The sequence below is a fragment of the Diceros bicornis genome, chromosome 8, assembly GCF_020826845.1.
Source record: "Diceros bicornis minor isolate mBicDic1 chromosome 8, mDicBic1.mat.cur, whole genome shotgun sequence".
Classification (NCBI taxonomy): Eukaryota; Metazoa; Chordata; class Mammalia; order Perissodactyla; family Rhinocerotidae; genus Diceros; species Diceros bicornis.
Genome location: NC_080747.1, coordinates 4,251,189 through 4,273,777, shown reverse-complemented (window position 1 = coordinate 4,273,777; position 22,589 = coordinate 4,251,189). Strand labels below are relative to the sequence as shown.

Genomic DNA, 22,589 nt, shown 5'->3' with positions numbered 1-22,589 from the left:
CCTCATGGGCTGCCTCTCAGCTCCCGGCGCCTTCCTTTGGGACAGCATGTGCTTCTGGGTATTAATAGCACTACTTAGCCTTCCATGTAATTAGACTAAAGCACAATCACAGAGACTTATTCTCCTGCAGAAATTGACTACATTGCAATTGCTCTTTAATTTATGGTGCCCTGAAAAATTAATGGAGCTGAAATCTCAGTTATTTTCCTTGGTTCTCTTCTGTGACTATTGGGAAAGAAAAAGAAGAGAGAAAAGGCTTAGTTGTGGTTGTAACAGGAATGAGGAATTTGAGGAAATTAATAACAATGACGGGAGGCCTTTAGTTTTTTAGGGCTTTATTGTTTTCAAAGCTCTCTAACTGCCGAGGAGCAGGATGAGGTGGTGGAACGACACTGGCTTTTGATTGCAGCAGACCCGGTGTAGCAGGCAGGCGTCTGCTGCTATAGTGCTGAGTAACACACAGCCCCGGCCCTCAGTGGCTCACAGCGACAGCATTATTTCTTGTTCCTGGTCTGTGAGTTGGCTGGGGCTCTGCTGAGATTGGCCAGACGTGTCTCCTGGCTCCTGGTAGGGTTCAGGTCTCCACATGTCTCCTCTTCTGGAACCATGGGTTACTGGGAACATGCTATTCCCGTGATGGAGGGCGGAGGCTCCGGGGGGCAGAGGAAGCCACACAGGCAGCTGTGGCATGTCCGCTTTGACCTGGAAATATGTCGCGTCCCCGCACATGCCATTGGCCACAGCGAGTCACGTGCCAGCCCCAGAGTTGGCGGGGTGGGAGTAAATATTCGCCCCCAGGACTAGCAGATCTGCACAAAACCAATGCCCTCCTCTCTTTTCCTCCCAGATGCCTGCCCCTTCCTCTAGCAAACAAACCACCCCCACAAGACTGCCCTGTCCCTACTCTCAGTCCCCTCCCTTGTGGTGTCATTATAATTCGGGGTGCTCTGAGGACCTTATGTGGATCCTGGACAGCCCTCCTTGGTGCAGGCCTAACGTAGTGGCTTTGTTCAAGGCTCAGAGAAGTGCAGTGGGCTCCTGGGATCACAGGATGTGAGGGCCGGCAGTACCTTCCCATGCCAGTTCGCTGGGGACCACCGGCATGAAATTGACTGACCTGCCTCCCTGTGCTTGAACCTCGGACCTGCTCACATGCAGAGCCCTGGCACTTCCCTCTAAAACATCGAGACACCCACTGTTATGTTTCGTTCTGCCCCCATCAAGAACCTCCTCTGCTTCCCAGCTCTGTGGGAAATTGATCTGAGCCTGGGACTGCCTACCAGAAATTTAGAAAGGGCAAAAATACACCTTGGGTGGCCAATCAAGAAAGCCTTCCTGGAGGAGGAGGTTTGAACAGGGGCTTAGAAAGGAGCAAGATGTACATTTACTTTTTAATACAACTTCAGAACAACAAAGATGACGGCACAAGAAAAGGAAATGCACCCGCACAATCCTCCAGCCTAAGTAGAACTGTCATTGCATGTATCCATGCTGAAGGGAAGGAAGAGTGCTGTCTGGGCAGCAGGGGTGGGGGTGGGATGGGCAAGCGTTCTCGTAGGAGGGGCGAGCAGAGGTGTGGCCGTCATGGTGGGTGCGGTGAGTGTGAGTGGGCAGGTGAGCTGCCCACGGGGCTACAAGCTTCAGCACCCCGTTTTCGCTCTCTGACCTCAGACTTCAGAAGTGGGAGGAAGCTGGGCTTGTCTGAGCAACAGAACAGTTTTGTGAGTGATGAGAATCTTAGACTCCGGTATGAGTTCCTTCTTGCTCTGACCATTTGAGTCTGACAGTCAGGGCAGGAGCAAGACACTACTCTGGATATTTAGAGCAAAAAAGGACTTACCGGGGGTTGGATGTTCTCTAAACTGCTGGGGGAGCTGGGACAGGGGGCTTCAGGTCGGGCCCCCAAGGATCCTCCCAGAAACCTGTGGAGCTGGCCCACCCGGGGAGCTTCTACCTCTGCCCGTGAGGAAGGTGGGGGGCCGGGACCCCCACTGGGCTTACCAAGGTCAAGAACACACGGCTGATGTCAAGGTCCAGGCCTCTGAAATCGCCCCAGTCCACACTGCCCGGTAATGCCCCCAGAGCCGCCACTGGATGCTGGACTGCGGAGTCCAGCTGCTGCCTCCACCACAACCCCCGCTCCACCATCCAGAGCTAGAGGACAGGTGCTGGAGCAAGTCCCCGTGACCTGCTGGCCAGCAAAGACAGCCCAAGGTGGCAGGGAAATGTCTCCATGTCCCTTTTGCCTTCCCAGCCTTGCATGAGGGCGTCTGTCTGCCCCAGAGCTCTAGCTGCAAGGGAGTCTGAGCAATGTGAAGTTCACTTCCCGCCTCTGCAGTACAACCAGGCCCTGCAGTGAGGGAGGGAAGGGTGCTGAGTGCCAACCACCACACCCGACATGTCCCAGAAACCCCGGGCGGAATTGCAGTGCCTCTAATAACTGTGTAGACCTATGGGCACGTGCTTCCGTGAGTGCCCCTTCCCTCTGCCCTCGTCCTGCTCCTTCGCCTTTCCTTCTCCCTCGCTCTGACTCTGATCATTTTCTCCTCGTGTCAGAGCAGCACGTGTGTCCTGGTTCACCGCCTCCACTCCTTTCTCAGATGAGCAAGCCTGAATCAATCACCCTTCCACAGGACACTGCTGTGCAGGTTTCAGCTGCGGGAACTGGGAGGCCCCTGCTGTGTTTGTTCTTGTTTATTTGCTGGTATTTGTCTTTTATTAAGCAGAAATGTTCTATTTCTGCAGCAATCGATGGTGCATTATAAAATCCCCTCCCCTGAGAACAAATTGGAAAGGCTCCATAAAATCCTGGGGCAGGCGTCATAAATGCCGGTGCATCGGCAGTGATGGCAGTGTTGATGCCATACATCAATGCAGAGGTTTTATTATCTGGCTCCCGGAAACTGACGGCTACAGACTCATTTTTTATTCACTTACTGCCTGAGGATATGAGCAGTGCTCTCCCGATTCACAGATGGGTAAATTGAGGCATGAAGTGGCAGGGGACCTGGCCTGGTCACTCTGATGGCCCAGAGAAAGGACTAGAGGTGACCAGTTATCCTTCCTGGGAGGGATTCCTCAGCCACTGGTACCTTACACTCAGGTCTACGAGATGGGAATTGCTGCTGTAATCGAACACCGTGTGACCTTGAGCAACTTACTTAACCTCTCTGAGCTTCAGGTCTTTCATGTGTAAAGAGGAAATTACCCATCTCATGGGGGGGGGGGGTGTCAAATGAAGTAGCGTTTGACAAGCTCTTAGCTCAGTGCCTGGCTCCATGGAAGGCCACAGCTGCTGCCGGGCTCTCCCATTGAGGCCCTAACGGAAATTCAGTCGAGCCAGTCGCTCAATCCACACATATCTATGGAGAACCTGCTATGGTCCAGGCACGACTCCACATGCTTATAAGACAGATGAGTTCCTTGCCCTCCTGAAGTGTATGTTCTAGGGGATGAAAACTTTCCCCAAAGCCCTTTTGTAAAAATTAAAGGGGATAATTTCTTATCACATACCCTAGAGCAGGTGTCAACAGACAATGGCCACCACCTGTTTTTTGAATAAAGTTTTATTGGCACACAACCACGCCCATTTGTTTGCGAGTTGTCTCTGGCTACTTTCCCGCTCCGAAGGCAGAGATGAGCAGTTTCAGCAGAGACTGCGTGGCCCACAAAGCTGAAAATATTTACTAGCGGGCCTTTTACAAAGTTTGCCAGCCCCTGCCCTCACGTCAAATTTGTTCATTCATTCAGCGTGCCCAGCAGCGACGGTCCCGGGCCAGGCCTGGTGACAGAGAGGTAAGGAAGGCAGGGTGTGCACATGAGCAGCACGTGCTTTGCAGGGAAGCGGGAAATAAAACTCCCAAGACCTGGAGGCAACAAAGCAAACAGCTAGACGTCTGAGAGTGGCGTGTGCTCGTCTCTTGGCGAGTGCAAGGCTGTGGGTCGGGAAAAGCTCCCAACGAGTTGAGCTGGGCCTGGGCTGGGAGGACATCAGAGGTGCAGGTGGTGGAAGGTGCTTCTGTTATGGGCTGACTTACCACCCCCAAATCCATATGTTGAAGTCCTAACCCCCATACCTCAGAATGGGACCATATTTGGAGACGGGTCTTTAAAGAGATAGTTTAAGGTAAAATGAGGTCATGTGGTTGGGCCCTGATCCAATCTAACTGGAGTCCTTGTAAGAAGAGGAGATTAAGACACAGACGTGCACAGAGGGACGACCACATGAGGATGTAGACAGAAGATGGAATCAACTTAAAAAGCAAATTTTCCTGTTATTTTATCCTCAAAATGAGTTTGTTCAGGACTAGCCAAAGGAACTGCAATTCAGGATGTGCACGCTATGGCAAACCATAGGCAAATCCAGAGAACAAAGAACGGGAGCTGCTTTTATAGAGAAAAGGGGGGAGTAGGGAGGGGCTGTTCTAAAGAAAGTCCATTGGGGGAAAGTGACAGTTCAGGGCGGCAACAGCTTCTCATTGGCTGGGCTGGGGCATTTCTCATTGGCTGAGCTGCGGCATTTCTCATTGGCTGAGCTGTGGCATTTCTATTGGCTGGGCTGTTGCCAGGTGGGAGAGAAATCTTCCTTCAGTAGTAAAGTGGTTTGAGACCCAAGTGCAGGTCTCTTCCTGGTTGGTGTAATTGATGGTGTGTGATAGGGCATGAGAGCTCCCCCTATGGGCCTCCCCACTCCAGTTTAGTTAAGGTTTCTTTTATTAATTTCCACAACGGCCATCTGCAGGCAAAGGGGAGAGGCTGCAGAAGGAACCAACCCTGCCCACACCTTGATCTCAGACTTCCAGCCTCCAGGACTCGGAAGAAATAAGTCGCTGTTGTTTAAGCCGCTATCTGAGGAACTTTGTTATGGTGGCCCTGGCCGGCTGCTACACTGTCCCGTCAGAGAGAAGAGCTGAAACAAAAGCCCAGGGTGGGGTGTGATCACTTTTGGGGGTGGGGTGCTTCCTTTCAGTGGAACGTGTGACTTACACTCCACCATAGGGAGGGTCGGTGGGGAGGGGACCCGGGGCAACCACTCGACACCTTGAGTGTCAGGCTGGGAGACTGGACTCACCTGCAGAGATGTAGACTCGGGTAGTGAGGCTGCCCTGAAAGACAGGAGTTGGCCGGGTGGCGGGGGAGAGGAGGAGGGCTGTTCCAGCAGAGGGAACAGCATGTGCAAAGGCCCAGAGGCAAGAGAGAGAAAAAAAGTGGTTTCAGAAAACAGCAAATAGTGGAACGTAGCTGGAGCCTGGGGCGTGAGGGAGCTGGAGAAGGGGCACCCATTCTAAGTGGATACGGTTTGGGGAGCCCTGGGGGGGTTCAGCTGGGGCAGGGCCTGGCGCTGGGTGGCAGACGGACTGAATAAGATGCACACTCTCCACCTCTTAGAACAAGAAAGCCCAGCAGTTGTGGCTGTTTTCTCCACGCAGGTGAGAGCAAGGAGAGTGGCTTAGCAAAGAAAACTCCCGAGTTTAAGAAAATGGGACACTGATTTCACTATCATCGCCAGAGTCACAAAGTATCAAGTCAGACAACCATTCAGAATGACTTTCTTTCTAGAGGCTTCCGGTGAGTTTTACGGGTGGGAACAGCCATCCTGAAGTGGGGCATCCTCTCACAAGACGCCACGGTCAGGAGAACATGTGTTGGAGGAGGGCTCACTGTGCAGGGGTTATCGTGTCTGCTTCTCTGCAGCTGCAGGAGGAGGGAGGAGACGTCTGACGGAAATTTCCCTCCAAGGCGGTCGGGGGTCTGTAGTTTCCAAGGCTGAGCACTGGGGTGCTATTTGTTGTTGGCAAGGGGAAAGGAGGCTGTGACCCAGCAGAGTTATCACGTGAGAGGGAGCGGACTGAACAGGGGCGCCAGCCCACGAGGGCGCGTCACCCTGCGCATCTGCAGCCCGGTCTTCGCCGTCTCTTAGGCAGCCCTCCGTCTAGGATGACAGCCGGCATGACGCTCGGCCCTGGGGACTTCAGATCTCCCCTTTCAGCACGCTCCCTGCCTGTCTGAACGGGCACGAAAGAGTCCCTAGTGGGTGTGTTGTATGAGCCTCCTGCTCCGGAAGAGCTGAGCAGGCTTTTCAGTATTTTTGACATCACTACAACATCTGTATGGTGTCTCAGCTCTAAATCCCCGAAGACAGCCCAGCCTGTGTGACAGCATCCAGCAGGCCAGTGTGTGGAATGCTTCGTGGGTGCCAAGGATCCCTGAAACCCCCGTGGCCTGCCCTGCTCTCAGGGACGGAGTGGAGAGTGGCCCCATAAACCCCACCCACTGAGAGGGGGAGCTGGCAAAAAACCCACAAAGTAACACGAATGAAAGATGAACTGGGACATGGATCATAGGATTTATAGAACTGCCCACCCCCGCGTCCCATGTCCCTGTGTGCTCGTCCCCTGAGAGTCGGGAGTGGAATGTATGGAGTGCAAAGGAGCACACAGCCAACGGACACAACAATGAGAGGGAGGAGTGGAGACGGCCCCATGTTCTAGGACGAGAAGGGAGTGTGCGCTGTGCACGTGCCATGTGTCCGTCGCGCACCTGACCTCTGATGCCGTGATCCCGCTGATCCCCTGACCTTCTGGCGGATGGTCACCCCATTCTACAGCTGAGGAAAACTGAGGCTCGCTGCAAAGAGAGCAGGGGTTTGAACCCAGGTCCGCTGGCCCCGCAGTCGGAAGCCGTGGTCCTGGGTGTCCTAGTATCACTGTTGGGGAATTGCCTGGCCACTCTGGAGAGAGGAGGCTGCCAGACTGCCTCCACAGGGCACCACTCCACCGTCCCACTCACCTCCCTGCGAACAGAGCAGATGGGACCACCCGTGAGCGAAGCTGTCACCACCCTGCTTAAAATCTTCCCTGAGCCCCCAGCCCTGAGAGAGGAGGTCACAGGTCTGCCCATCCTCCAGTGTCCCATTCTCCAGTGTCCGGCAGTGACGCTGGCCTTCACGCTGCCTGAGGCCCAGACCCCGGGGCCGGAACGGCTGTTGGCTGAGCGCCCCCACACCTCCTGCTTTCGGGCCCGTGCTAAGGGGCTCCCTCCCCTGGGACGGCCTGTGCCTTCCTCTGCCTGCAGGCGTCCCTGTGACCCTCAGAGGGTGGTCTGATGCCAGGCGACAGGCGGTGTCCAATGAGGAATCAGGAACCCTCCAGAAATCTCATGAGGGACTGTAACCCAGGGAATTGCTCACAGTGGCACTGGAAGGCCTGCAGGACCAGGAAGGCAGGTTTACCCAGGAGCAGAGGCTGCAGATGCCACTGCCACCTCCAGGCTGGAGGGAGGGGAGGCGCCACTGCGCCCCAGGCTGGAGGGAGGGGAGGCGCCACTGCGCCCCAGGCTGCAGGGAGGGGAGGCGCCACTGCGCCCCAGGCTGGAGGGAGGGGAGGCGCCACTGCGCCCCAGGCTGCAGGGAGGGGAGGCGCCACTGCGCCCCAGGCTGGAGGGAGGGGAGGCGCCACTGCGCCCCAGGCTGCAGGGAGGGGAGGCGCCACTGTACCCCTAGGCTGGCCTCTGAGAGCCCCCATGGCTGAGCTGTGAAGCCACTGCTCTGGAGCTGAATTCCCAGAGCAGGCCCCCAGGGACGCTCCCTTGTTGGCCACTGTGGACATTGCCAGAGAGGCCTCCAAAGGTGGAGCGGGGGGTAAAGGCTTCTTCCCTCCTCTGCTTCCTGGTGTCTGTGTGTGCCCCTCAGGGCAGGACCGCTGGGCGCTGCTGGAGGAGAGGCTGGGAGTGCACCCCACAGCTCCCGCTTACCCTCAGGCCCGCCCAGTAGATCGGAGGGCTTGGGGGAGCGAGTGAGAGTGTGTGTTTGTGCGTATGTGTGGGTGCAGGTGTGTCTGTGTGTGTCTCTGTATGTGATGCCTATGTGTGATTGTGTCTCTGTGTTTGTGTGTGTTCACATGTGCGTGAACTTTTGTCTGTGTAAGCATGTGTGTGTGCACATCTGTGTCTGCTTGTGTTTCTCTGTGTCATCTGTGTGTTTCTCCACGTGTGCATGAGAGTATGTGTGCATACACAGGTATCTGTGTGTGTCTGTATGCACATGTGGGTCTGTGTGTGTCTTTCTCCCTGTGTGCATGGGTGTACACACATGTCTCTGTGTGTGCATGTCTCTGCGCACGTGTATGCATGGTATGAATGTGCGCACACATGTATCCGTGTGTGCATTGCGTGTGTGTGTGTGTGTGTGTGAAGCCTCCTCTGGCTCCCTGGGCCCAGGCACCGGCCCTCCCCTGCTCTCAGCGTGTGGTGGATGTCTGTGCTCACGCGCAGTCCTTTGCTCTCAGGTCCACGCTTGCTCCTCTCAGACGTGAGCTTGCGGACAGGAGGCCGGGTCAGGCTCACCCCCGGGGATCCCTTCCTGCTGACAGCTCAGGAAGCATGGCCAGGCCGGGGGAGGCGCAGCCCATCTCTCGTGGCCCTCAGCCTCCGCTTCTCCTGGCCCGGGCGCTCCTGTGTCCAGCGACCTCAGCGTCCAGCCTCCTCTTGGCCTCCGGTGTGTGGCGGCTGCTGAGGAGATGGGTCCTGGACGGCGTCAGGCTGTGATCAAGGAGGCTGCACGCACAGCGCTGCCGCCTCGCGTACTCAGGCCGGCTCCCTGAGCCTCGGTTTTCTCGTATGAGAAGCGGAGCTCTTGGGTCCCCAGCACGGCGGGGGCTGGTGCAGCACGGAGCGGGTGCTCCAACATGGCTGCCCCTCCCCACCCACCCGTCCTGCGGTCCCCAGAGAGCTGCCTCCCCCCACCAGGACAGATCTCACCTCCCTCTCAGAACTGTCTCATCCGCTGCAGTCTGATCAGGACCCTCCCACGGGCAGCAGAGGGAGAGGAGCAGCTTTGGGTCTGGCCCCGTGGTGCCTGCACCTTCCACTTGGCATTTCTCTGTTTGCTGAAGGCACCATTCCCACCCGGGATCCCCAGGCCAGAGCCTCCCCTGCCCCTCCTCCCAGGGCCTGTCCACCTCCCTAAATGGGCCTCTCCTGCAGCCCTTTCCTCCTCTCCACGAGCCTGCTGCCCCTGGCTGGACAGCGTCTGGCTGTGATCGGGGAGGCTGCACACACAGCGCTGCCCCGCTGCCTCCACCGCATGGCACTGGCCTCAGCCCTCCCGAGCACCTCATCTTATCCAGCCCTGGCCTGGTGGTCTCAGGCAGGGCCAGCTGTGTCCTTTGCAGGGTCCAGTGCAGAACGAGAAATGTTCAAAAACCAAGACAAGCCCTTTTTCTTTCTTCAGCAGTCTCCGTCTCGACCTGTCATGTGTTTTCTATGAGCCATTTAACGTCACGCTCCCTTGCGTACAGGGACCCTCGTGGGGCGAGTGCAGACCCTGCCAGGCCCAGGGGCCCTGCCTCCTGACTCAGTGCGCAGGGCGCCCAACCCTGACCCTCCTGGCCTGGGCTCCGCTGGGGGTGGAGGATGCAGCCGTCGCAGGGTGCAGACAAGGGCACGGGCGGGCAGCCCAGAGTCTGTCCTGGGAGGCCGCAGGAGGCAGGACCGCACAGGAACCCAGGCACCAAGCCCCACACAAGCTCATTGTTCCATCAGGCTTCATGTACAAAACTCAGATTCAAAGATAAAGTTATTAGGAAATTCAAGTCAGCTACAGGCCGCAGAGCATTAAACCCCAAGCTCGGGGCCCTGGTGAGCACAGGCCCCCTGCTACTGCGGTGGTCACAGACCCGCAAGGCCGCCTGGTTTTCAGGCCCCAACCAGCCTGCACGGAGGGGACGCTGCTGGTTCCTGCACTGACCCTCTTGCACATTTCCAGCCCTTTGCAGACTCCTCCTCTGGGAAAGCTCCCTGGGTTTCTCCTCGGAGAACCTTATCCCTGGCTCCTACCCCCTGGCCTGGGGTTGGGAATGACTCTTTATGGAGCCCCAACGCCTGACCTTCAGCCTCTTGGGGGCTGGTCTGTACCCCGTGTGAGCGCAGGGCCTGCCACCAGCAGGTCCTCAGCCAGGGCTGGACGAGACTGCCTTTCCCTGGGCATCCGTCATGGAGGAGCGATCGCCGTCTCTGGGAAAAGGCTCCTTCCTCACGTTGTGACCAGACTTTTGTTTCTCTTCTTTTTGCCCTAAAGCTCTATGTGTCATCTGACCTGGGGAAGAAGTGGACACTTCTGCAGGAGCGAGTGACCAAAGACCACGTGTTCTGGTGAGAGTACCCCGCTGGGGACTGAGGGCCCCTCAGCCCCCACTCAGCTCGGGGCTCCCCGCCCTCTCCTGCTCTGACCCTGCCCTCCACCTCCTCATCCCATGGGGACCTCTGAAGGTGCCTTTCTGCTCTGCTGGGGCGAGGGAGGAAACGGTTGAGAGTCCAGGCCACGGGTGCACACAGGAACCAGCTGTGTGGCTTCACACACTTGACAGCCCCTCTCTGAGCCTGTTTCCTCCCTAGTAGGAAGAGACGCTAATGTACATAAAGCTGGCACAGTGCCCAGCGCACAGTAGGTCCACTGCCCCTCCCTTTTGTCCTCCCCCATGCCCCTCTCTCCTCCTCTACCCCTCTTGCCCCTCCTCCTGCCCCAGGTCGTGACTTGGCCCCTGATAACTGCCCCATGGTGCAGCCTCCTCTGCCGCACAGCCTCCTAGGCCTCTGCCCACCTCAGCCCTGTCTCCTGCCCCATTCGATGCCTGGGCTCCCCTCCCACAGCCTGCGGGTCATCCTGCTTGGCCCGTTTGGTTCAATGAGTGGAGTAGGTTTGGGAACATGCCCCCGACGTGCCATGCAGGGAAAGGAGGAAATGCCCGGGGGCTCAGGTGCGGGCAGCTGGCAAGCTGGGGACCCGCGTTCAGGCAGCTGGCCCTGGCTCCCCATCTGTGTTCCCTTGGGAGCCACTCGACAACTCCTTGGAGCAGTGTTCTAGTCTCCCTACACCAACGAGGAAACTCTGGTGCTCAAGAAATGCTTGTGGGATGAGCCAGTGAGACCCACGGAGGATGGGGACTTGGCCGAGGGCCCGGCGGCAGAGGGAGCTGGAGGCCGGGAGCCGACTCAGAACTGCATTAGCTCCTACCAGCAGTGCCAGGACCCGTCCTTCTGCTGAAACTGCCTTTGGGGACTCGCACAGCTACACACGTGTTCTTTGTGCCGCATGCTCTTTCTCGTGTGCACACACGCACGCGCACACACACACACTCGTATCCTTTCCCTTCCTTCTCTCATTTGTGCAACAGGCTATTGCACAGGCCTCCTCGCCCAGCCACAGTCCTGTCTCTCCAGTGGAGAAACGTGGTGGGAATGGCGCCCCTGTCCCCTCTTGCTCCACATATGTGTCCATGCTAGTCCTGGCAAGGAGCTGGCTCCCTGACTAATGGCCCCAGGGCTGAAGGGAAGCTTTGTCTCCGCTGGAATATCGGCTCCTGGTCAGCGTCTTTTCGCTGGTGGGAGAGTGATGGCTCTCTCTCCACGTGGCCGCCCAGGGGAGGGCCCAGTTCCTGCCTCGGAAACTGGAGCCCCGCCATCAATCACCGGCCTTGTCACTAATGTCAACTGCTGTCCCCAAGGCCTCACAGGAGGTGGGCGGGGCAAGGAGGCGGGATTTCTGAGCCGCTCCGGTGGCCTAGGGGAGTGGCAGAGCAGCCAAGCCGCCATGGGGTGTCCAGTGCCAGGCAAGGCTGCGTCAGCGTCTGGGCCTTGGCCGGGCTCCCAGGACACCCTCCAGCTGGAGAGAGAGTCCAGCCCACAGATGCTGAAGGTAAACTGGTGCTGATTCAAACATGCTGTTATCTTGGGCAAATCATGTTATTTCTTCCCCCAAGTTTCTCAGATTGCTCTGAGTTGTTATGCGTGTGAGAGAGTCACGCCAGATGCCTGGCCGCTGGGGACCGGAATCTCTCCTGGAATGTGGTGGCAGTGACGGTGCGGTGATGGGGGCCCCCCGTAAGCAGTGAATAAGGCTGTTTCGACAGCATTTCCAAGGCGCTCTTTGTCCTTGAACTGACAGCGGGAATTGCCAAAGCCCCGTGTTCTGTCTGAAGCTTGACCACTTATGTTTTGAGAAGCTAAACAACAAGTGGGCTCATTGGGGTGGCCTTGTGGGCACGGCAGGGCGGACAGCGCTGGGGGGACCTGCTGCGTTCCGTCCGGGCCCACCGTGAGCGTGTCACTTCACCCTCCTGTCAGTCTCTCAGTGGCCCCAGGACAAAATCTACCAGCAGCTGCCCAGTGGCTGCCCTGTTGTGATTGCTGACCATCCCCCAGGCACCAGACTGAGACTGAACGCCTCTTCTTATGGGATCCACACCACAGCCCCTGAGAGTCTTCCCCTCAGGTTGCTGGGGGGAAACTGAGGCTCAGAGAGGCTGAGGCACTTGTCCTAGGGCAGGTTGCCAGTGAGCAGCAGCCCCGGGCTGTGGCTACCTCTGCTCATGGCCTGTGGCCGTGCTGCTGACCGCTCTGCTGGGCAGCCTGGCCGCCTGCACTTCACCAGGCGTGGCCGTGTCTGCTGCTCCGCTCAGCTCTGCGCTCTCCCGGGAAAGCCTTAGCCTCCTCCTTCGTCGGTGCCAGTGCCTGCCCAGCTGTGGGACTGGCCACAGCGCCTCTGTTCCACCCGCCGCAGGCTTGGTCGCGGTGATCAGAACCGTCTGCATCAGAGCTTCCTTAGCATCCACCAGGAGTAAAAATCAACTCCCCGCAGTCCCAGAGCACCTCGCTCTCCAGAGATCGGCTTGCCTGTGGGTCGTGTCATGTGCCTGCTGTTTGACGAGAAGGCACAGGGGTCCACACTTGTGGTTTCCTGCAGGGAGCCAGGCTCCTGTGATGTGCTATAAATGCAGAGTCTCTCGTGATCTTCAAAAGCCATGACCAGCGTTTCTGGGGCAGGGACTTCGGGCCCACTGTGTTGTGTGCTTAGTGCAGGGGTGCCACGGCCATGCTGAGAAACGGCGGTGGGAGACACTCTGATGGGGGAGTGGGAGGGTGAAGGATGGGAGCGGCGAGTGGATGAACTTATAGAAAGAGTGAATGAATGAGTGAGTGAGTGAGTGAGTGAGTGAAGGAGTGAGTGAATGAATTAGTGAGTGAGTGCATGAGCGGGGAACAGGCGGTGTCATTGGCCCGCTGTACAGATGATGGATTGTCAGACTAAAATTCCCTGTGCCCAGCTGAGGACCCGGCAGTGCTCCTGTAAAGGGAACAATGTCCGTCTTGATTCAGAAAAGAGAGAGAACTGTCAGACGGGAGAGCTACTTCCACGGAGCTCACAAAAGGTCTATTCACAAAGCCTGACTCAACGCTTCACCTTGACATCGAGACTCCCCACCCGGGGTCAGAGAGATCGATGCTGGTGCCCACGGTCTGAAACATCAGTGCACTGCGGGGGCTCCCAACCCGCTCCTGGCATGGAGCATCTGCAGGGGCCGTGGCGCTCAGACCCACTTACAGATTGCCCCCGTCCACCTGGGGCCAGCTGGGGCACCTGGGCCTGGGAGGCGGTGAAGCAAACCGGGCCCCCTGGGAGGTGGGTTGAGAACTGAACTCACCAACTCCGGGTGGAGCTGTCAGTGATGGGGGAGGGGCTGTGGGAGACTGGGCGCTCTGCCGTGACGTCTGGAAGGGGCCGTGGGGACAGGCTGTGGGGAGGACAGCACGTCTGTCCCAGGCACAGAGTGACTGCGGGAAGTGACCTCCACGTCCTGACCCTCAGTTTGCTCTTCGGCAAAGTAAATGTGCCCCGTTAGGTCAGTGTCCCTGAGTGGGGTGGGTTTGGTGGATGGGTCACAATAGTCCTGTTGGCCTGGAGGCAGATCATCACAATCTAACCGGCTCGTCAGACCCACGACGCCCAGGTGTCCTTGCTTAGGAGAAGGATGAAGGTGGAGGGTTTCAGAGGGAGCCCCTGTGGGTAGATGACAGTCCCCTTGACCCACGGATACGGTAAATCTGGGAGACTCTGCACCAGGTCGTCTCCAAGGTTCCTTCCGTTCGAAAAATCTGCACTTCACATCCTGGGTGCCAGGCCCTGCGCTGGGCGGCACCGGGTCAGCGCTGAAGTGGTTGGACCCCGTCCCTGCCTCCCTGGAGGACACGGAGCTGGACCCTAGGACGCGTCTTCATCCGCTCAGCCACAGTCCCCTCTGTGCTCCAGGCACTGCCTGAACCCCGAGACCAACACCATCACTCTGCCCCTTCCCGGGAGGGGCCGCGGCTGAGAGCAGCGCCTTCCCAGGGGCGCCCGGTGACTGGTGGCGAGGCCAGGGAGCAGGGGTCAAGGGAGGAGGACCCCGTGTGACCCCCGGCTCTGCCGCTCACAGCTGTGCGCCCTCGAGGGAGTTGCTTTGCTCCTCTGAGCCTCAGTTTCCTAATTTGCAAAATTAGAGTGATATTCCCACGCGTGGCCCTGCCTCCTAAGATCGTCTTGATCAACAAAAAAAGAAAGAAAAAAAACACCACAAAAGGGATGGGAAAGTCTCTTGTAAAGGAGAAAGTCCTCTGCAAGCAGTAGTATGCATAGAAGAACGCCAAGCCCACCCCGGGCCCCGCAAGGCAGACGCAGGGGCTCCAGTGCCTCCCAGGAGCAGGTTGGCCCTCGGGGAGGACTGTGACCTCTGACCCACAGAGCAAGGGTGACCTCAGACCCAGGAGGCCACGTGGCTCCCTGGGGTGGGGGATAGACACTGGCACCGCGAGTGGCCGAGGGACACCCTTCCTGGCGCCAACCTCAGCCCCTCTTTTCCAGGGCTGTGTCCGGGGTGGATGCCGACCCTGACTTAGTCCACATGGAAGCCCAGGACCTTGGAGGAGGTAAGCTGGGATGGGTGCCTATGCCGGGTGTCCCTGAGCGTCCTCACCTGCGGCCAGGCTCCTGTGCCTGTGTGCACTCGCCCGTCCTCGGTGGCTGGCCCCGCACAGCCGGCCTTGCTGTGTTATGATGTGGCATAATTTTAGATGGGCTTGTTTTCCAGCTGGGGATAAATTGAAGTCAAGGAGCTCTGCTCCAGTGGAAAAGTCTGTTAAGAGGGCGATTTGTTCTGGCCCCTGAGCATTGAGTGTTTCCTGCTCACTCAGCCCCTACTCCTGGCGCTGGCTGAGTGCTGGGGGTGGGGGGCCTCTGATGGCTTCCCCTCCAGTGGGGCGGGGGCCTGGCCACCCCAACCCAGCCGGCTTCATGCCAGAGCAAGCCCAGGGGCCTTGCATGCTCTGAGAAAGGTTCTCTGTGCTCCTGAGGGAAGAATATTGGCTGAAGAACCATGGAATGTTCTAGAACCGTGGGATTTTCTAGAACATCAGAGCCAAGAGGACCCATAGATTGTACTTTCATTCAACAAACACTTACTGAGTCCCCTGTGGGCCAGGCCCAGTGCTGACCCTGCTGGGGACACACAGCTGAACAAGACACAGCCCTGCCCCTTGTGTGGTGGGAGACAGCATAGACGCAGTCGACCATTGCATGAGCCGTGGGCCCCGAGTGCAGCAGGGAGGGAGGAGAGCAAGGGGGCACCACCCGGGTGCCGGTCCCTGTCCTGACCACACTTCCCTGCAGATGCTGGGCTCATGGTCTCCTCCTGCTGGTTTCTGTTCAAGGGGAGACCTGGGCAGAGTCACATTTAACATTAGTGGGAGCTGACAGGTGCAGAGCAGTGCAGTTCCCTGCGTGGGACATGCTGTGTGGCACATAGGGTCGGTGCCAGGGAACACAGGGTCCTGGCCAAGAACAGGAGCACTGGCATCAGCTCCCAGCCCACTGTGTGCCAGCCGCGTGACCCCGGGCAGGTTACCCTGCCTCCCTGCGCCCGGTCTCCTCATCTGTGAAATGGGTCAGTACACACAGTGCTCAGTGCAGGGATGGCAGGGGTAAGCTCTCGGCGGATGGAAGCTACTGCTGGGTCCCTTTACCGTGCCCAAACCCTCAGCGCTTTCCTGGACCCGCCATCTGGGGAGGTGGAGCAGGTGCTATTGTCACCTCTGCTCCACTCACTGGGAGAACAAAGCTCAGCGAGGCCCCAGGTTTGCCCACAGTCACAGGGTCCCAGGCCAATTCAGACCCCTGCTCCCGCCATGCTCCACGCACTAATCCAAAACCTCCCAGGCCCTGCAAGGGGCGACACGGGGCCTGACTCCCCAGCTGGGCTAGACAGAGCAGCTGCAGGCGTGCTTGTCTCTCATGACATCCCTGCCTCTGTCTTGGACTTCTTTCTTCTTGTCCTCAGCCCTCCCACCTTACCCACCACCTCCTTTGGACTCCACAGCACCCAGACGCCCTGTCACGCTCTGCACACTCCCCGGCCTGGAGCTCCTGGAGGACAGGGCAGGGTCTGACTGATTCACCACTGTGTCCCCAGTAGAGCTGCCGAGTGAATAAGCACATGGTCAGACGCCAGTCACCCTGAGCAGATGCTGGGACACTGTGACTGAGTGAGTGAATGAATGAGTGAGTGAGTGAGTGAGTGGACAAATGAATGAATGAGTGAAAGAATGAGTGAGTGAGTGCGGGAGGGAATGAATGAGTGAGTGAGTGAATGAGTGGATTGTCGACTTTGAGTCTGGCCTGGGCTGGTCTCCCCACCGTGTGTCCCGCCGGGCAGGCCCACGACAGGAAATTCAGTGGGGACCGCAGGGAGTGACCAGGCGGTTTGAAGGGGAATTGGACGTGGTTCAGGAGCATGGGCAGTGGCCCCGCCAAGGCTGACTGCGTGCCTACTGTGTGCCGCTGTCTCACTGGACCCTAACAGCTCTTGGAGGTGGTCAGTAGCGTCCATGTCACAGTGGAGGAACTGAGACGGAGGTGACCCTGCCCGTGAATTAGGCGTGGGTCCTCCTGGCCCCAGGCCTGGCCTCTCAGCTCTCTCCACGCTGCCCGGCCACCCGGAGCCGTGGGCAGGATGTGCCCCACGGGCTCTGAGGACTCAGAGCACCCTTGCTGGGCTCCACCTTGGTCCGGGTGACGGAGTCCCACGCCCGCCCCCTACACTGGAGAGAAGAGCTTCCCAAGGCGCGTGGGCTCCAGCCCGTCTGTACAGCTTCGCTGGACCCCAGCCCTGGGAAGATGGATGGACTGGAAATGACAGCAGCAGCTGCCAGGAAAGCGCATTCAATTTTGCTCAACCGCAAACCTTTGAAGAGATGAAAGTGGTCGCCTGAAGTTAGGGGGAAAGAACCCTTGAGGCCCAGCCCTGTTTAGGTAGAGACCCCAGGAGGGCGGGAGGGGTCCCGGGCCCTGGTGGGCGCTGTGGTGCCTACGGTGGCCCTGTGCTGTCCCTTCCCGTGGGTGACTGCACGCACCCAGCGAGGGCTGGTTGGGTGGGAGTGTGTGGGGGTCTCCTGCCCGCAGCCTCATTGGGTCAGGTGGAGGTCCCTCTCCCAGAGAGACGGATCCAGGCGGCCATGTGTGTGCAGGTGTGGTCCCCGCCCATCGCCTAAGGCCCGGGTGGGGGCGGCAGGGAGCAGTGGGAGAAGGTGGGTCAGGTCGGGTGCTCACGTTCCGACAGTCGCCTGCCCAACTTTAGCTCGGGGTCAGCAAACGTCTTCTGTCGGGGCCGGCCACTGATCTTTCCAGCCTGGCGGCCGTATGGCCTCTGCTGCCGTCGCAGTGTGGAGGCGGCACGTAAGCGAGCAGGCGCGGCTGTTGCAGGAAGGCTTCATTCGTGAAAAGCTGGCTGGCGCTGTAGACCAGTGACCTCACCGCTCCCTCAGCCTCAGTTTCCTTGTCTGTAGAGTGGGACCGCTGATCGCTTGCTGAGGACTAAAAGCGCTCATCGCAGGGGGGCGCCTGGCCAAAGCCGCCGCGGCGTGTCACGGGCAAGCCCACGTTCAAACCCCGCGGCGGCGCCTGGAACGCAGGCGGGGCCGGAGCCGGCCGGTGCTTCGCCGCGTCTGGGCCCGTGACGGGCTCTCCCCAGCCAGGGTCTGAACGTCTGAGATTTCACGTGCCGCGGGGCCGGCTCTCTCTCCTGCAGGTTTTCGGTACGTGACCTGCCGGACCCACAACTGCTCCGAGAAGACGCTCGCGGCCCCGTTCGCGGGCCCCATCGACCACAGCTCCCTGACCGTGCAGGACGGCTACATCTTCTTTAAGGTGGGCTCGCTTCTGGGCTTTTGGAAATCGGCGGGAGGTGACGTGGCGTCTAAGCCGCTCTGGAAAGATGGAAGCACCCAGACAGGAGGCGTAAAATGGCTACTTTACTCTCAAGTGCTGCTTGGTTCACAGCGTCCCCGCACCCGTGGCGGTGGCTGCAGGCGCCTCCAAAGGCCCCACAAGCCAGAACCCTGGCACGGGGACACCATCAGCCCCTCTTCCCTTCTGCCCACCAGGACCGCCCCCACCCCCCACAGCTCCGGGTCCCCGAGCTCAAACCCGTTTTGCCCCATTTGGTTTCAGCGACTTTGGAACTGATAAGGGCTGTCTCTGGTCATTGTTCTTGGCTGCCTGTACACACGAGTACTCAGGTCACAGGTGGGACCACCCTCAGAAACCATTCAGCAACTGCAGTGAAGAATTGGTCATGCCGATTCTTGATTACCTCCATTGACGAGGAACTCACCCCTTCCACAACAGCCTAGCCCTCTCCCGGCTAGCTCAAATCTTTAGAAAGTTCATTCCAGCACTGAGAGGAAGTGTTTCCTCTACTCCCATCCAGTGGCCCCTGTTCTGCCCTCTGTCCCATGAGACAAATCCAAAGGATCCTGCAGAGAAAGCCCCTTGAGGGCAGCCACTGGGTGTTGTCTCCCCAGAAGGCCCCTCTGTGCTCCCCAACCTGCCCTTTGCCCTGTCTCAGGGACACTTCGTCACCCCAGCTGCCCCTCTCCACGCACGCATGTGCCAGGGGCCCTTGTGGAGTTAGGGGCTGGAACTGGCAGGGGCATCACTGTCTCCCATTAGAGCAGGCCAGGCAAGAGGCTCCTGCCACCCCCTGGCCCTGACTTCCAGCCCTGCTGCATTCTCCATCGCCCTCTGCTAACGCCAGCCCCATGGCTTCCGATTCCTTCTCTGTGTTTGCATACACTGTCCCCTGTGCCTGGAACACCTGCACTCCCTTCTCCACCTGGCCAGCTCCTGCTCCTCCTCCAAGACTCAGCCATGCACCGCCTCCTCCAGGAAGCCTTCCCTGACCTCCGCCTCTGCTTCAGGCCCACTGGCTGCCTGCTTGGAGCGCCCCAGCCCTGTGCCTTCTTTGCTCCCGGCCCAGGCCACACTGTCATCCTTTATTGTCACAATCCGAGGGAGGGCTCTCAGTCTGCTCTGTACTCAGCACCGCTGTTTCGCCTGCACCTCGCACTACGTTTCCACAAATGTCTGCTGAGTATCAGAGCAAAGACGGTGTCAGCTTTTAGACAACCATCTCCCATGTGGAGTGGTTTCTAAACATTCTGATTTTCTGGTCTGCCAGCGCCCCAGCCTGAGACCCGGGGGCACTATGGCTGCACAGGTTGGGTTAGTACTCAGGGCAGCGTGGGGCAGCATGGGGGAGCTCAGGCAGAGGGGCTGGGGAGGCCTGACTGTAGGGTGGGCCGTGGGAGGTAACGGGAGGATCCGAGGACTGGGTGCCGTCAGGAAGCGGGACACGCTATGATTGGGCCTCGCAATAAATCTCGGGAAGGAGGGGGCTCAGTGAGGCCAAGCCGGGCTGGTGGAGACGCGGCCCTCAGCCGTCTCAGCCGGGACGGGCGGGTGGTCATTTTGTGGTTCCGTCTGTCTGTGTTCAGACGTAGTCACCACATGCTCTGGGCTCTGTCTCCATCCCTCACGCTCGCCAAGTGGCCTGGTCTGACGTTGGTGTCTGGTGACACTGTTTATGTTGGACAGGGGAACGCCCAGCCCGGGTGTGAGCATGGTGCCCCCAGCGCCCGCTCCGGCGGCCGGGGCCCCTGTGCTAGTGCAGCTCCCGGCCTGAGTCACTCTGGTCTCCGCCCTTCTCAACAGTGGCCCAGAAAAGCTGTTCCTAACCCCCGGCTCGGGCGCCACCCAGAGGCTGCCCTCCTGTGGTGCTGGTTCTCCGGCCCATTGCCCGCAGGGAGCCCGTGGTAAACGCTGGGAGGTGGCCCTGCCCCCCTCCTCTCTTTCCTTCCTTCCCGCCTGGTCCTTGGGGGACCCAGGCCCTTCCCGCCATTTCTCTCTGCCCACGGGGTGTGATGAACCCGACAGTCATTGCCAGGGGAATCGCCCTCTGCCGTGGCCGCAGGGCGGAGGCGCCTGTGGGGCCCAGACCCTCTGTCCCCGTCTGGGCTGGACCTCACCTCGCCCATGGGGTAGCAGAGAGGACAGTGGCCTGTGTTTCCCAGACCTGTCCAAACGGCGCTCCCACGGCTGAGATCCGAGACCCGGCTCTGGGGGGCCGCTGCCGTGTCCGGCTTGGAGGGGTGGATGCCCTGCGGTCACCCGCTCCGTCCTCCCTCCCGGCCCACAGTGACAGGGCTGCTCTCTCTCGAGCTCCTCAGGGAGCACAGACGCCCAGAAACCACTTTGCTCACAGCATTTCCCATCTTTGCTGTGGCCTCATTTTACTGAAGAGAAAACAGAGGCTCAGGGACACTAGGTGCTCTGCCGAGCGCCACGGCCAGTGGGGCACGGTCCCCGGGGGCACTGCCTGCGTCGGCTCCCCTCCTGGGCCGGGTCCTGCTCACTGAGGCCGCGGTGGGCGGCGGGCAGCGGGCCCCGGGGGCTGTAGGGTGGGTGCCCAGCCCCTCCCTCCGCACGTCCTCCCATCTGAGCAGGCAGCGCCCGGTCTCCTGACGGGACAGCGGGTGTCTGGTGTGCCCTTTGCCCCCGGCCACACCTGCAGTCTGTTCTGGTGGAAGGAGCACTGGCTGGGGAGTCGGCAGAGAATCCAGACCCTCCGCCAACGGGCGGGAGGCCCTGGGCAAGCCTGGGCACCTGGCAGGGTCTCGGCACAGGACGGGCACCATGGCCTCCCTGCGGGCCTGCAGTGTCACCTGCAGTGGTCACCTGAGGGAGAGCTGCAGGAGGCGCCCAGGGAGCGCTGGGCCCCCGGAGGCCACAGAGCACCTGGGCAGGGCTCGGAGCCGGCACGGAGCGTCCGCAAGTCCTGAGTCAGGCCGCTGAGCGGCACTGGTTCCTTTGCTGGAGCCATGCTGTGGGGAGGGTGACAGGGCCCTGAAAGAGGCCCTGGGCCTCGGGGGTGTTTCTTCAGACCCAAGTGGGGGGTCTGGACCTGAGGGGCCACTGACTGGCTTGCACAGAGCCATTGTTCCCCCTCTGAGCCTCTGTTTGCTAATCCACGAAATGGGCATGAAGTCCCCGCCCACGGGAGGCCTGGGACAGACGCGGGCAGCGTTCACCACTGGGCACGGCCCCGCTGGAGCTGCCAGACGACCTCGCCCTCAAGAGAAGAAAAGCTCAGTTTAGGGAAGAAACAGCTCTTCCCGGTCGGTGGCTCGCCCACAGCCCGGCCGGAGGCTCCGGGTTGGCCATTCTGAGAAAGTGACGGCAGTGCAGGCAGATTCGCACATAAAGGATGCTGCTGTGTTTAGAACCTTCCCGTGGGGGAGGCTGGCCTTGCCTGGCTCCACTCACCAGGGGAAAGTCACATTTGCATCTCTCCGAGGTGGCGGTGCTGCTTGGCCCACAGCCTCAGACCTCAACCTCAAGCCCCCCGCCACCCCTTAGCCTGTGGATGAGGAGGGGCAGCAGTTCTGAAGGCCTCGATCCTTCTCCACCAGGCCCAGCAGAAGGCCCAGCTGTCTTCCCACCAGCTCCTGGCAGGAGTGGGACTGGGCACACCCTCACTCCCTGAGCATCCGCCCATGGCTCCCCAGTGCCCTCCCCGGTGAAAGCAAAGTTCTCCAGGGGTGGGAAGGCCCATGGAGCCTGGTGCTGCCTTCTCTTAGCCCCTCGCTGGAGCTCAGCTGATGGCAGACAGGGCTCTGAGAAGGACACTGGCTTCTCTCGGCCACTCCCTCTGCGTCCTCCCCCACCTGCTGAGCAGGTCATCCGTCTCCGTCTCCGGGCTGCGTGGCTCTTCCTTGTGAGAAAGCAGGGCACTACCTCCTCCAGGAAGTCTGCCTGGCCTCGCTCGCCCCAGGGGCCCCTTTCTCTGAGCTCCCAGGACACCTGAGCTTCCCGCATCACAACACTCCCCACTCCAGGGGCCTGAGGGCCAGACCACCACAGACCTCACCGTCCCACCCTCAGGGACAGAATCGTCTGGAGAGGTCGTGTCATCATGTGGTCATGATGCTTTGCACACCGCGGGCGTGTGGTAGGAGTGGCTGTGTACCTGTTGATTTGTAATAACAGACGTATCCAACTCCTGTGTGATTCCTGCTGGGGCCACACGCTGCCCCAAGCGCTTCACAGCCGCTCATCCCCACAGCTGCCCATCAGGCAGCCTCTGATATCGCCGTCCCCATTTCACAGGGGAGAAACTGAGGCACGGAAAAGTCATGTAGCTCTGCCAAGGCCATGTGGCTCAGAGGTGGAGCTGGAATCTGAGCCTGGGCAGGGATGCAGGATGCCTGTGACCTTAAGCACGGCGCCTTGTTGCCATATACACGTGCACACACACACACGTGCACGCACACACACACGGACACACACACACGTGCACACACAGGACTCATGCCCACACACTCACACATGGAATGCACACCCACACACACCTGTGCACACACAGAGAACACGTGCACACGTGTGTGTG

General features: G+C 59.4%; 1 protein-coding gene across 1 annotated transcript in view; it reads left to right on the top strand.

Annotated features, from left to right (window-relative positions):
• SORCS2 (sortilin related VPS10 domain containing receptor 2) overlaps nt 1-22,589 on the top strand; it is a 516,528-nt gene that overhangs the window by 429,012 nt on the left and 64,927 nt on the right. The window contains 3 exon segments of the mRNA XM_058546667.1: nt 10,076-10,149; nt 14,675-14,739; nt 17,892-18,010. Coding sequence (XP_058402650.1) covers nt 10,076-10,149; nt 14,675-14,739; nt 17,892-18,010 — 258 coding nt within the window.